The sequence below is a fragment of the Zosterops lateralis genome, assembly GCF_965231275.1.
Source record: "Zosterops lateralis genome assembly, chromosome: 2".
Lineage (NCBI taxonomy): Eukaryota > Metazoa > Chordata > Aves > Passeriformes > Zosteropidae > Zosterops > Zosterops lateralis.
The window spans coordinates 51,238,329-51,253,831 of NC_139763.1; the positions used below are offsets into that span (position 1 = coordinate 51,238,329).

The 15,503-nt window shown below is 40.4% G+C and overlaps 1 protein-coding gene across 3 annotated transcripts in view; it reads left to right on the forward strand.

The window, feature by feature from the left end:
* The window catches only part of KLF12 (KLF transcription factor 12), a 228,498-nt gene that overhangs the window by 142,466 nt on the left and 70,529 nt on the right, over positions 1-15,503 (forward strand). For all 3 annotated transcript variants that reach the window (XM_083854551.1, XM_083854553.1, XM_083854552.1), the window contains one exon: positions 12,700-12,835. In XM_083854551.1, coding sequence (XP_083710677.1) covers positions 12,700-12,835 — 136 coding nt within the window. The remainder of the gene's footprint in view (positions 1-12,699; positions 12,836-15,503) is intronic.

The following is a 15,503-nucleotide window of genomic DNA, read 5'->3' on the forward strand; positions in this document are numbered from 1 at the left end:
AATTAGGTTTCTTCTTCCAGATTAAACAGCAGAAGGGAAGGAAGCCACCCAGAGTGTTTATGTTGGGAATGAGTTTTGCAGACACAGGACCTGAGAGGCACATGGAGGTGTGAAGGAAGGAAGAGGCACATGCCAGAAGACGGATACACTCTTGAGGTGTCCAAAGAACACAGAAAGGGGAGCTGGAAAGCAAGAAAAAGTGAGAACCCAACAGTTACTGAGGGAGCAGAAACTTGTTAGAGATAGTGAGATGATGGCTGGAGGAAGGAAAGAAAAAACAGATGTGCCCAGAAACTCTGAAAGCACAGCTTTATAAAGGGACCATTAGTGACAGAGATGGGAATATAAGTAAAGGAATGAGATACTCATTTCAAGGCTCGTTGCATGTGAGTGAATAAAATACGGTAATTTTCCCCTGAAATGAGGTACTGCTCGAGGCAGAAAGGGAGGGTATTGACAGATAACCTTACTTTGGGACTTAGGAGACTTCAGGGTATTTAGTCTTAAAACATCTCTTTTGTTGCTAATTGCATGGTGAACAGGTCTCAACAACTTATTTCTTGCCTCTCATGTCTTGCACAATCCTGTTTTTGATAAACTGGCAACTCTGTGTTACTGTTCAGGACTACTGTGATGGGTCATACAGATGTTCAGGGGCATCCTGTTGTCTATTAGTCTGTGATTCTCCTACTGTTTCTTCACTACCCAAGCGGGGACTGTGCCCTCTTAATAGGCTTGGACACAGGAAATGTTGATCTAGGTCTAGTTTTAAGCGTCGAAATGATGGTTTAAGTTTTATTATACTTCATACAGTGATGTAATTTTAGCCCTTTGTGCCTTTAGGTCAAGAAATTATGAATAAACCAGAACTTTGTACCGTGTAGTCTAGGAAAAAAAAGCCCAAACAAACAGAAAAAGGAAAGCTGTAGTCTGCATTTTGATTTTGAAGCTTCAAGGTGCACCTAACAGAGCTCATCAAGAAATTTTCTTGTTTGTTTTCTTTGCAAAGGTGCTAGTTGCCTGTGGTAGTAGTCTCCTCTATAGGAAGCACCTCCTGATCTTGTAAAACTGGAAGTTTGCTATCCCAGTTTCATCAACAAAATTCCAGAATTTAATGTGCTGTAGGGATTTCAGCCCGTGAGCTCCATGCCTTCTGACAATATAGCCTTTGTCTTCTAATTGGCAAAGGTCATTAGGCATTAGCCCCTGCATCATGTATTAATGCACAAAAAATAAGGGATTAACAGTTCTTCAATTTCTGAATTTTTTTCTCGTGCATTGTACTCATTTTGTTGTTCTTAATTATTTTGATTAAAACATTCAGGTTAATTTAAATAAATACAATAGAAGTAAATTGGGCAGCAATTCACTCTAGGTAGTAATCTTTTATCAGCTTTTTCTGGAGTGTTTTTCATTCTTTAATACAAAACAATATAAATAATTAAATGCAGTGATATTGTACAAATTAACTAATTAAATAATTTTCATATGTGTGCAGACTAAATTCCCTTCAATGATCAGCTCTTGTGCTGATAACAAAAACTAAATGGACACAGATCCTAACAGGACATTGTTGTCAAATTTAATTAATTTCTAATCCTCTACCAGCTGATTGACAAATGCAGGTCTGGAGTCATCTAGAGTCACAGCTTTCAACTTCTACATGAATGCTGGTAATTTTCAGAAACAGAAAAATATGCACACTGAAACAGTTGATCCACAGAAAGCATCAGCAGCATAATCCCTGTGTTATTCCTACATTGGGGCTAATTCAGAGACTATGTTGATGATCCAGGAGTTCCAGTTGGGAAGCACTTAGTTATGTTTTACATTAACCTTTATCTAAGCCCTTTTCACACAACTGAGACTAAAGCACTTTCTGAAAAGAGATATTTTTAAGCAAAAATTAAAAAGAGGTCTGCGTTCAGATCTCTCCTGTTTCTCTAGGTTTATGGTACTGAGGGGAACAAATGCAAGAAACAGGGCATAAAAAAAAGCTTTTTCCTTGTTATTCCAAATTTTATTTTTCCCATGCTGAATTTTCCTCTTCCTTCCAGGTTTGACAAGAGCCATTTAATTTTTAGGTTTTTTACAAAACCTTCTCAAGCTGTCACCATCCCTCTTAATACTGTCTTCAGGCATTTGCTCAGGTGGCTTTCTGCTTCCCCTGATGCTCCCCAGTCTTCCTCTCTCAGACAAAACTCTCCTGGTGGCTGCTTTTTTAGGCAATTCAAGCAAATAGCAGTTTTTTAGGCAGTTCAAGCAAGTTCTTCATGTTCTGTTTGAAGTGTCTCTTCCCTCCAGCACAAGAAATGGCTAACTTGTTTTCTGCTTCCCCTTCTCTTTCTCTTTTTCTATTTTTTTCTAGTCTTTCCCATCTTGCTGACTGCTCTTTGAGTGCCACTTTCAGCAGCTCTGTTTCATCTTCCCCTGCTTTTCTCTTAATATTTCTAAGCTATACTGTCATTTCCTCCTCCACCTCCATGCCTCCTTCTCCGTGGTGTCATTCATCATGGCATTCTTTGTCTCACCATCCTTCAGAAGAGTCTCAGATCTCCTTCTCAGCCTCCCAGTTTGCTGTTTATTTCTGCTGTCTATCCTGCCTCCTCTCTCCCTTTTTTTAAAAAAAATTTTGCTTGCAAGGTTTCTTTTTGCTTTGAAGACATATACAAGGTGCCAACAACATCCCATCAGGTCCTGTGCCACGTGCTACACCCCAAGGCAGGCAGTGGGAGACAGGGCTGTCATGCTGCAAAAGCACCCTTATGTCAGAGTGATGCGCTTTTGCAGGACAAAAACCAAGTCTAAATCAAAACCAGCATTGGTGCATTTTTAGGAAGTTATTAACGATGCTTAATTAGAAGGTAATTAGTGAATGCTATTTTCGATGTCAGTAATACAACACTCATCATGTACAAATCTTAATAAATTCCTCTAAGTTGCTGACACCACAACACTCAGCTATGAACACACACAGTTACATGCAGACTCCCCTGCTGACCCTGCACCTTGCTCCCCTGATGCACCCACGGGAGAGGGCACACTCAAGGGAGATCCCCAGAGCAGCAAGGTGTCTCTGCAGCCCCTGCAGCACCAGCCCGGCTGCGCAGGTTGTCCTCCACAACCTTCTCCTCTCATTGTTTCATACGAAGCAGAGCAATGTGTTAGGGCTGTCAGGCACAGAGCGGGCCAGGCAAAAGTCCTCATGGACACCATGGTGCCAGGCTGTGCCCTCTGCCACCCCTGTGACATGGCAGAGTCAAAGTTCACTTCCTTCAGTAGTCACTGCTCTTGTCACAGCCTTAAAAAGTGCTTTTGGAGGTTTTCTCCTGTGAGGATTATGTGGTGGTCACTAAACATTATTGTACATTGAAATATTCCATGAAACAACATTATAGTTTCATGAAAAACTCTTTCCTTGCTTTTTCCCCTCCCTGTTTAGCAATGGTGAGCATTGCTAAAAGTTTAATTATAGGCCCAGATGCCCAGGAAGCAGCACCTACAGATAAGGCTGCCTAATGGTTTCCCTTAAACCCCTATCTTCAGTTGCTCTAAGTCTGTCTATATGGTAACCATTTAGACTAGTATTTTTGATACTGCATGTCTGCCTCAAGCTATTTGGTTTTTTCTCTTTTTTTCTTTCCCTTAAGAGGAAATTTTCAAGAAAAAAACCTATTCCACTTTGCCTGAGACTAAGCATAGAGAAAAAAAATGTAGAAAAATTTTCTATGTTGAGAAATTTATTTCAGCTGCTTTTTTTTTTTTTTTTTTTTTTTTTTTTTGCGTGTGTGTGTGGAAAAACTAGAATCCCATTGTTTTTATGACATGAACATCATGCTTGGTTTGGACCATTGTTCTTTGCTTTCAGCAGATATCCATGAACACTACTGGCAAATCATGTCCCTCTAGCAGCAGGTTTTGCCAAATACAATATCCTTAAAAACTATTTTCTGTAGTTCAGAGGAGTTACTGCCTTCATTGAAGAGCCTTTTAGAAGCTCCTTCCTGATAATGGTGCAGAAAGGGCTGGTGCAGCTTTGATATTTCTGGGGTTTTGGAATCAAATTTATGGATTCTCGTTCTTACTGGTTTTTACGTTTTCAGAAGACACAGTCAGTTGCAAAATTCAGCAGTAAGAACATTATAAATTTAAATTTGTCAGCCAAACTTTGTCTGCTTCCCTGTAATAACAGCTGTAATGGCATGGACTATTGGACTATTTTTATGTTATATCTATATATAGACCTGGCAAAAATACACAGGTTTTGTCTTTCCACAGTTTGCACATGCCATATTCCTCATTGTGGATATATTAATAAGTAGTAAATGCAGTATCTTTTGCTGCATATTTTTTGTGACTTAAAATAGGTAGTACCATTAGGTTACATTATCCAGTGCTCTTGTTGTTTTTCTTAAGTACAGCCTGTTATTTCTGCCTACTGTAAAGTTTATTCCACAAAAGTAAATATAATTTGTAGTGCAAAGATAGAAATTAGGAGAACTGTTACATATGTTCAAAGGTCAGATTGTATGGTCTGTTTGTATAAATTATGCTATGGAAGAGAGTTTTAATTAAAACCAGTAGCATTGCCTTTTTTGTTTCATGTGGAGTGCATATCCTTTCTACATTTTAGTAGACTGTTATTTTGGATTTGAGTAGCGTTGAGGCTGAGAGTTTCTACTTTAGCTACTATTGTTCTCTTATTATGCAAAAAGTCTTTTGTGGCTTTATGTATTCCAGCCTGACCACCGCCCCCCTGCCGCCCTCCAGAATGTTGAATCTCTCTCCCTCTGTTTGGTTGGTTCATCTGGAAGAAACACTAGTGGTTCTGGGAAAGTAGGAACAGGTTGGCAGTGGCTGGCCAGGAGGAGAAGCAGGCAGAGGAGAGGCTTGTGTTCAGGGTAGGATCCATGCTCCTGAAGATGGTGCCCACTATTTAAGAGCTAGAGTAAACAGTAGTTTTTGCCAGAATGGAGAGTTAAACCACAGTAAGTTATGCTATGGTATTTGAAACCAAGGAGGTTGATTTAAGACAAAATGGATTAGGTTAACTATAGGGACTTCCCTAAACAGTCTTCTACTTAAGTTTCCAGAAAAGTGCTACTTCTAGTGATTTACTAGAGACACTTAGTTTTTTTCACTGTAGAAACAAAAGCTCTGTTAAGATTCATCATTATGATTTGTTCATGTTGATGTTCATTGTTCGTTTTCAAGTAGGAGGGATTTGAGGAAAGCAATGAGGTACAGGCATATTCCAACTTGATTTGCAAAGCCCAGCATAAGTGGGATGAATAAATCTATTTTGACATACCCTGAGTCTCTGCACCTTTTGGAAGCTGTTAGTTCCTTGTCTTCCACACCAAGAATGCCTCTGGCCCTTCAGTTCTGTATTCTCACCAGGGCTGAGTTTTGATCCGCTTGCTTTTATCCCATGAATCTGGATCCAGCAGAAACACATGCCTACAACTTCTCATTTATTTCATCTCTGCCTTGGGTTTTATTGTGCCTTGGACCAACCTGCTGGAAGCTTCCTGATGTCTAAAATATCTCTGGCTGGTTGCAGTGTGTAACTCGCAGTCTGCTACCATTGTGTAGTAGTTTCACAGTATTTTATTTAATATTAAATATATTCTGTCATTATTTTCCTTGTTTACTTTTGATGATAGAGTATTTGTATACTGGATATTCAGCAAGATATAATTCTCAGTAGTCTTAGTAGTTTCTTTTTTGTGTGTAGATAAGGTCTTCTGGCATTGAAATAGCTTAGAAAGAGAAATACCCTTTGTTTGAAAAATGGGTTTGTATGTTTATGTATACAACCCAATGATGGAGATGCTTAAGTATGTGCATATATTACATCCATACAATCCCTCTTACCTCTGTATTTCTCCATTTAGCTATTCTTTTACAGGTTTATGGCAAATTATTTGACTGTTGAAATGATTTCAAATATTGCCTTTGATTGGATCATAGCAATTAATATTTTCTGCTAGATTAGTTACAGTGTGCATTCAGTGCCAGTTCCCATTCTCTGTGAACCATAACCATGCTAGGTGGAGTTAACTGCTCAAGCCATATAGGCCCATAAAATCTTAATAAAATCTGAAAACTGTGGAGTATGGGCAATCTTGCTATAAATTGTAATAAAAATTGCCCCTGCAGACTCTATATTCTGACCATTACATTCATGGATACTGCTGCTTTGTACATAAAGTTTTATGAAATAAATTGACCAATTCTGCTGCCCCTACCGGGCACCAAGCTGTTTTGATCAAAAATCTGATAGGTGCACTCAGAGCATTTTTTTGATGCATAAAGCATTTATAATGAACTTTAAATAGGAAGGAGAGTGCCATATATGTGCTTTATATAGTATGAACCAGCTTACGAGAAGGAAATACTGAATAGCATCATTCACATGCATTTGCTAGGTCTGTAAAGACACAATTTTGTTTCCATTAAATAAACCTGAGTACAACACAGTCTCTGAGGTCATAATTTTAAGTAGTTCCTGTACATCTGCATCTGGAAGTGTTGTTTCCACCGTTAAAAATGCATAGCGATATCTGTTGCAATTTTTTTTATGCTCTCCTACTGAGCAAGTCCATGCTGGTGTTCTGTTCTCTAAAAAATTTCCAAGAAGGAGGATGCTCATTTGTTTCAGACATCAAACTGTGGTGTGAGGCTGCACTTCCACAGTTGTAAAACCTATTTTCCAGGAGTAACCAAGAAGGATGGAGACTGGGTTTTCCCTCTGCTTGGGATTTGATCCACCCAGATGCATTTATTATCAGATACATTTGAGACAGTTATAGTTTAAGAAAGAGCAGAGGACTTGCTCTTGGCCGGCAGCTTTCTTGCAATATTTCAGAAACTGAACTATGCTGTATGCCAAAATTAAGAGCCCAGAGTTACGGTTTAGATACTGCAGTATTCATAACTGCAGTGTTCCTGATGCTGGCAGATTAATTGTGCATTGGGCGAAAATGTGAGTGCCATACAGTTTTCTTAGCTATATTTTTCATTTCCATCCTTCTAGGAGTTTGGCAGCAAATGTCTGTTACTTCAGTCCTCCATGCTCTGCAGACACAGGGACACATGTGTAACAGCAGTACTAATAAGATTCTTGTAAATGTTAATTTTGACATGTGCAATAGTATTTGGTTTTCCATTCCTAATGGAAGCAGCATTGCTTGCAGCTGGAGACAATCTTTCACCATTGTATGCCAACATGGACTGAAATCAGCTGGAGAGGAGTTTGGTGGAAACATCAACAGTGACTCTTTCTGGCTTATCTGAGGCACGTCATGTTTCTACATCATTTAAACTTCCATCACAATAAAAATCTTTGGCTGTGTTTCTGAGACCAAACCCATCACCCAAGCACAGATCAGAACTGGCCAGACTGGAGGGGCCTCCAAACCATTGAGGCTGATGTCACAGCTGGCATAGGTCTTGGTGTTTCTGCTCATTGCAGAGCTGTGTAACTCTGCTTCTGACAGGCAAGTCCTAGTGAGTGAAGGGCAGGACTGGTTGGAAATCCCATCATGAACAATCATTTTGATTAGCAGGTTGATAAAGCATCCTTCAGAGAAAGCAGGGTGGGGAGTTTAAAATGTGAAACAAAAGCGAACAAACTCTGAATTTGGAAATCCTTTCAAAGATCAGGGACGTATTTTTAATTCTTTTAAGAGAGTAACAGCGATTTAGTTCTTAATGTGGTGTGGTGTGTTGGCAGACCTACATATGGGTAAGTTTACAAAGTTATTAGCTGAGAAGTTAAGTAAATGCAGAAAACTGATTTTTTTAAGCTGAAGTGAGACAGAGGTATTTCAGAATGCTGAAATTTTCTCTCTGCTTTCACACCAGCAAGCATCACGACTCACAAAGAATCACTTTGCCATCAGTTAATTACTGTGTGGCTTAGCTATAAATTGAAGGAAAACTCCTAATGGTTACTTAGTTTTCTCCTGCTCTTAAATATTTCATTCATCTTTAGCCCAAGGGGCTCATATTTGCCTTTAAATCAAAGATAGGATGTAGACATAAAATTATTCTAGTGATGTTCATGGGCTTAATGATGGGATGAGTTTTCATCCCTTTAACTCACAGGAAATTTGACTAGGGAAAGTAAATCATGTTGCAGTAACCGAGAACTGCCAGTGGTGATAGCATGTTGTGGGGTATGGCCCTTTCCATGCCACCTGCAGGCATCCAGATGCTGGGCTTCTGACAATGCTTGGCTTTGTCTGATCAGGTCAGAGCACTTGAGGTGTGTATCTGTGATTAATCACTGAAAAGAAGCAAAGATGTTAGGACATACCCGGTTGAAGCCCAAATATGACAGAGGGGGAGAAAATTTATCTACCATCAGCCGCATGTGTTTGAGAAGTGGGAGGAGGGGTGCTGGGCTCTTGTCAGCCTGGAGCGTTTTAGTCCACAATCCCTTCCTTCCCAAGACTTTCCAGAATGTAGGCAGGAGTACCAGTTTAGAGAATGAAGAAAGAAAAAAAGTCCCCTGATGGTGTGGCTGTGTCCTCAGGTTATTCCCCTGGGGAGATGGAGGCTTGATTCTGTTCCAAAGGGTTCAATCTGCCCTTAGCAACCGACAAGCTGGATCCTTCCCAGAGATTGTGCTTCCGTGACATGGCTAATCCTGTACCATGTCAAAACCAATGCAGCTGTGTGCCAGAAAGCACAAATTCATGCAGTGCTCATTAAAAAGCTCCTATGCAAGTTTAAATCTTTTCCAGCATTGTAGAACAGGCAGTTTTGTCCTCAGAAGCAGTATTGGGTATTGTCTGACCCCACAGCCAGAATAAATTTTAAAGCCCCAAATTGTTCTGTTTGACAGAAATAGAAGCAAGCTTATATCTGATCCAGATCAGGCTTTTTCCTACTGACAGCTGGCAGATACAATATTAATGATGATAGACTTAAGTTGTTTAGTATTTACTGGCTGAGATGTGCTTTACGTGAGATCTATTTGTGCATCTTCCCTTAAACAAGCGCAGGAAGTGAATTTGCTCATAGTGCCCAGAGGGAAACTCCTTTTTTGGTACAGTTTGGCAAAGGGGCATTGAGAAGTGATTGCATATATTTGTGTGCATCATGAACAATTCTCTCTACTTTCTGTAGCAAAAAAGGATCATTGTTTCTTGAGGCTAACAAGGATGTGAGGCAGCGTGGCTGCTTGCAGCCTTCAGCACTTACAGACATTCTTAACTCCCCTGGCTCACCAGTCTATTCAGCATGGAGAGCTAACAGCTTACTTCTCTAGCTCCTGTGCACTCATTCAATGGCACCTTTGTCCCATGAAAACAGCAGTCTCTGGCTGGTTTCTTTTTGCTTGCCTCGCCTTAACCTCATTCACACTTTCACAAAACCACCAGATAGCTCTGCTGGACAAATCTTGCCTTTCAAGAGGCATAGCAAAGGCAAGAAAACCAGTTAAGGTTAAGGGCTTGAGCTTTATTAATTAATGTGTCTGCCTATGTTTGGGAGGACTTGATTCAATAATCCAGATAAGTTCCTTCTGCACCCATGGTCCTGAGTTCAAGCAGGAGTTTGGTTGTTGGAGCGAGGTACAGTGTGAGGGGAGGTTAAAATGCATTGGCATGTTTCATGGGCTTTCCTCTACCTTGCTTGCCAGTTGCATTCCGTTACTCACTTATCCTCTACCTTTTTTATCTCATTTGCTGAACTATCCCTTGCCTGCATCTCTTCATCCTCTCCCATTTGATGTTCATTAGGCCATCTTCTTCAGTTCTAATTCAGTGCTTATGAACTGAGGCTGGTATTTATAAACCTTGGTGCCAGGAGTTCCACAGTTATTCTTAGATGTCCAAGAGAAAGTCAAAGCTGTTGACACAAGCAGGAGTCATGAACTCTTAATGTGTAACAGTCCTGTGCTGCAGTTTGCACACTGCAGAGATGGTGAGGAGGAGATATCTGTTAGGCTTTCAGCCAGCTGGTTATTCACATGGCTCATTTCAGGGAGGAGAGTAGCTTTAAAGGCTGTTTTCCCCTAGCAGCTGCAGCCATGCTGATGAGAAAACAGGGCAGTTTACACCAGCTTGCAGCCTCCCGGTCAGTCACCTCAGCTCCCAAGTGCCTCGGCCACCCAAGTCTGCAAGCTGGAAGGAAATGACAAATGAAGAGAGAGACAAAAAAAGATGTATATGTAGGCTGACCTAAAAAGTAAGGGAATAATCCCTAGAGCATTGTCTTATTTACTTATAATCTTTAGTTAGGTTTTCTGCAAATATATAACAGTGCTTGAACTACTACCTGCCTTTGAATTTACCCACTGATACATTTCTATTTCTCCCCTTTTGTCCTCTCCATACTTTGCTGTGGCAGCACCTCATGATGTGCTCAAACATCGGTGTCTGATGGGGCAAACTCTGCCCAGGGGGTGCAGTAAATTGTCCCTGGGTGAAAAAGTACAACCCTATTAGCAGCTTCGTGTTTGTGCTAGAAGTGTACAGAGTAGGACTTAGCAAGCAGAAACAACAAGAAGGAATTGAGAGCTTTCATCCTGGCACATTCCTATAGTAATCTAAAATCAATACTACATCTCACAGAGTTTCAATAATATCTTAAGGGCCAGCAATCTGCAGTAAAAATGAAACAACATGTCTTACAAAGAACAAAAGTACATAAGATTGTTCATACACATTTATACCATCTCTTTTTATGTAGGTGTATTCACGCTTAAGTGATCAGAATTCACATATAAGAACTGTATTACAGGCTAAGTTATGTAACAACTTTTGTCATTTCAAGTTAGTTTTAGCTTCTGAGCTAGCTACTTAAAACCTCTGCTGTAGTGCAAGTCAGATTAAACCTCAGTTAACACGCACAGTTTTTTGTTACAATTCTTAATTATGTGGGTAAATAACTAGCTTTCACAAATGCATTGCCTGTAGCATATTTAAATATTGAGCAGATACAAGCATAACTTTTTGTAATGAGATTCACTTTAAGGGAAAAAAAAAAAGGATTTTCTCAGAGGGTAGTAAGGCACTGGAACAGAGAAGTTGTGGATATCCCATCCCTGGAAATGTTCAAGGTCAGGTTGGATGGGGCTCAGAACAACTGGATCTAGTGAAGAGATGCAGGCAAGAGATAGTTTGGCAAATGAGATAAAAAAGTTACAGGACAAGTGAGTCCTCTATGGCAGGGAGGCTGGAACTAAATCATCTTTAAGATCCCTACAGACCAAAGCCTTTCTATGACTCTATGAGAAAAAATGGAGAATTAATGAAATACGTAGTAATAACCTCGTTTTTTTAAGAAGGAGCACTAGGGAGCAAGGCAGAAGTAGCACTTCTTTCTAAATAGTTTTCTGGGGCTAAATCAGCTGACTAGATGGTTCAGTTGCTTTTTAAATAAAATACTAGATTATCCCTAGTGCTCAGGTCGAGGTTAGACATTGAATACCATCATGTGTAAATTGTGATTCTAAGCAGCACAATCAGAATGGTGCTCATTCTGCCTAAAACAATTAAATGTTTCAAACAATTTCTTAAGTTATGTTTGTCTCATGTAGGTCATGGTTCACTGTCAACAACCTTTGCTTTGATAAGCAAAGGGTGTTCACTATACATAAAGAATAATAAGCAGTCCAAACTTAGCCAGCATTACTGAGGCACCTAACTCCTGCCTGTAGAAAGGTCATAGAAATAGTACTATGCAACTGTAAATGCACTGTGGTTCCAGAAGGGGCTGTTCCATCAGCTTACTGAACATGTTTAATAGTATTTTCCTTATTAAATTCTGTAGCATAAAATCCACAGCTGAAGGTTCGTTTATAATCAGTATTCTTTCACTCACAGGTGGTGTGCAGCTAAGACATAAATTAAAATTTAAGACCAACTTTCCCTGGATTCATCACTCATTTGTGGAGTGCTTTCTTTTCAAGAGCCCAGCTATTCATCAGTCCTACTGTTATTGGCTGCATAGCTCCTGAAGTATCTGCAGCCCTCCAGTTTTTCATTGGAACTCAGTCCCTTTTGTGGAGTCCATAAACACTGTAACATAAGAAAGATGGCATAATGGCAGATTTAACTGACTTTTGGACCTGCTTCCTAGCTGTTGGCCCTGCTGACACTGGTCACCTGAACGTTACTTGCTTGTGTGAGGTTATAAGTAGTGTGGAGTGAAGGATCCTTCAGAGGCTGATGGTGTTGAATTGTGTCAGAAATCAGGACAACTGGGGGTTTAGATGCCTAAATTTTAGTTCAGTGAAGTGACATGGATTCCATCCTGATACCACACAATGAACACTCAGAATCAGAGATTGCTCCTGAAATTTTGCCATCAAATGTACTCTTGAGTGTTCTGTGTTGTACAAAGTAGATGTAACTCTTTCCCTTTGTTTTCTGAAGTCAGGCAGCATAAGTTACCTGAGGGTAAACTGGGTTTTTGTTGGCTGTGGTGTGTGCAGTTCTGTTTCGGTACTGCTGCGTGCATTGGTGTAGCCTCTGTGAATTCACAGACCTGCGTGCCCCTGGAAGTGCTCACATCCAGCTGTGGCACCGCTGGGTGGCTTTTCCCACCATTCAGCTGATTTGAGAAGCTCAGCACGAGCGGTGCACAGCCAGAGCAGGCAGATGTGTTGTGCACCCTGATGTTGCTCTGGGACAAGATTAATTTCAGCCCACTCATATTAATCCATTATATGTCTCTTTCCAGCACAAATGGACCCCCGAGGCCTATCTCCCAGACAAATTAAAAGTGACAGTGATGATGACGACCTGCCAAATGTGACCTTAGATAGCGTTAATGAAACTGGATCTACAGCGCTCTCCATAGCCAGAGCAGTACAAGAGTAAGTATCACATTCCCAGACAAGATGAGTGTTGCTGAGATGTTCCCAGGCTGACAGAGGCACCAGTGCTGCAGGGGTGTCCTCCTGCCTTTGGGCAGCATACCTGCCAGCACGTTTTCCATGGAGCTCTTCCCTTTTGGATGAGATGACTGTATCTCTTGTCTCTCTCATGCACTTTCCCTTCCTTTCTCTCTAATAACTCATTATTAGGTTGAGTTTCAAATTGAAATTGTTTCTTCCCTTTTATATACTTGGAAAGCTTGCTGTGTTTTTATATCCTCTCCAAAGAGAGACCTAGTTAGATTACCCCTCAAAAAACATGTATTTTTTCCTTGACTGAAAGCAGCATCAGGAAGTTGATTCTAGTTGCTGTAAGATAGGAGAGGAACTAGCAACATTTCTCCTGAAGGACAGTGTCATTGGAAGGAAATTACCAAGGGGCTTTGAACCATTTTTCCATCACTGTTATTTTTCTGTGTACCTTTGCGAACTGGGTGGACAAATAATTTCTTAATTTAGTGCCTGCACTGCTTGTTTGAAAAGAAGAAACAGTTCATCATGAACATTAGCAATTCTGTAGATGCATGAGGTTGTTCAGTCACCGTAGCAGCTGGAAGGGAACCAACTGTGAGGTAAATAAGTATTAATATCCCCATTTTATAGGTGAGGAAAATGAGGTTATGCGTAAAGGTCACCCTGTAGGTCTGAAGCAGAGCTGGAAATAGAACTAGAGCCTCCAGGCACTGAAGCCTGTGCTAGACCCACAAAACACGTTACTTTATCTGAGAGGTTCAAAATGTGGGCATTCTGGACATTATTAAATAAAAACGGGTATATTGAGGCCATTGGACATTGCTAGTGTATAAATTATTATAGATGCATTTTAAATGTCTTGATATGGTATGTAAAACCATTTTGCTTTGTTTTCCTGGACATCAACAGCTAAAAGAGCTGACATTTTGCCATGTTTGGGAAGGGACTGCCTGTGGGTTTTTTGGGGTTTTTTTGCATTTTCACCAGACCTCAGCTTCCACCAAGCACTGTAACTGTGAACCTCAAACCAGTATTCTCCTTAAGCAGGGAGAGAGGTGTTTGTGGGTGAGGCAAGACAAGGTGGTGCTTCTGTGATTAGCAGCCTCCCTTTCTAACAGTGATAGAGGAGGGGAAAGTTTCTTCACCAGTGAGGCTATTCCTTGATAGACAGGTCCCATATGTATTTTCAATTTTCTAGTCACAGCACCAGGCCCTGAAGTGCTAAGTATTTTTTCTCAATTTATAGCACACATAATAAGTCAGAAAAATAAAACAACACATCATGATTTTGCACTAAATGATTTTACACTGTCTAATTACTGAAAAAGTAAGTATGGAGCACTAGATAATTATTTTAATATATGACTAGCAGGCAGATACTGTTCTCAGTGGTGGATATTGCTTGAATACTTAGAGAACTGGTTAAACCATGGGAAGCTTTTAAAGCTTTTGTATGATGCATTCCACAGTTTGTGGAGGTAAATATGTTGAGTATTACTTGATTGGCTCTGGAGCTTAAGAATTAAATTAAGAAATTTAATAATGCAACATCAACTCATTCTTGTTACAGGTTTTATTTTAACAGTAATCTGTTAGTTTATTTCAAAAGCCCCATTAGGAAAATCTAATTTGACTGTGATCTGCAATTTGTCATCTTTACTTCATTCTCAGTCGCAGACACCACACATACAGCTGCTGAGTTGAAAAGGAATGTTGGCACTTCATGCCAACTGCACTCAATCTATTTCTTACTTGGTGTGCAATATTGTGCCCTACAGGCAGGCTCTATTGTGATTTTAGGCATCTAATATGTACCTTAATATTAGACGTTTAGCAAAGGAGTCCACTGAAAAAGAAGCTCTCATTCTACATTACCTTGTTGCAGAGAGGAAAGTGCCTCTGCAGCCTTCCAAAGGGAGATCCTGTGTGCTCAATTTGAGTATCTAAACTTAGCAGACAGGAATTTCCTCTGAGGACATTGAAAGGCACCTACTGTTCTGCTGAATAACCAGGCAGCATAGGGACATGCACAGAAAGACTTCTTCAGCAGTCAGTAAAGCGTAGGTCAAAGCTTAGTGCCTGAGGGAGGCAGGCTGGCCCTCGAGTCTGGACAACTGTCCCACAGAGTGTATTTTTTTCTAAGTGAGCTTGTAAGCTCTTTCTGGTGAATAGTTGCCCAAAAAAATAACTTCTTGCAAAGAGTGGCTGGGAAGTACACCGCAGTACTTCCAAAGCGATGGTAACATCCTTTTCTTCAGTAGCAATTGGTGTTGTACAGTTTTGTCTTTGTTAAATACAATACCAGTTTGTAGGTGTACGGTAGCAGGTGCGAGACAACAGCTGACCTTTTCCTGCTTGTTTTTCAGACATGCTTTATATTATTCTGCATAAAGATTATGAATATATATATATATTTGCCTACTGCCACCTATTCTCTAAGAGCAGTAAGGGGGTTCAGATTCTGGAGATTTCAGTATCTGGTGGTGGGCATTTGCTTTGGGTTGTTCCTGTACAGCCCCTCACAGAGTATGTGGGGCTGTGAGCAATTGCCTCAGTGCCTTGCCTTTCCTTGCCTCCTGCCTTTCCCTGTGTGCTGTCTGTGAGGCTCAGGATTCATCTTGCCTGTGTGGGTATC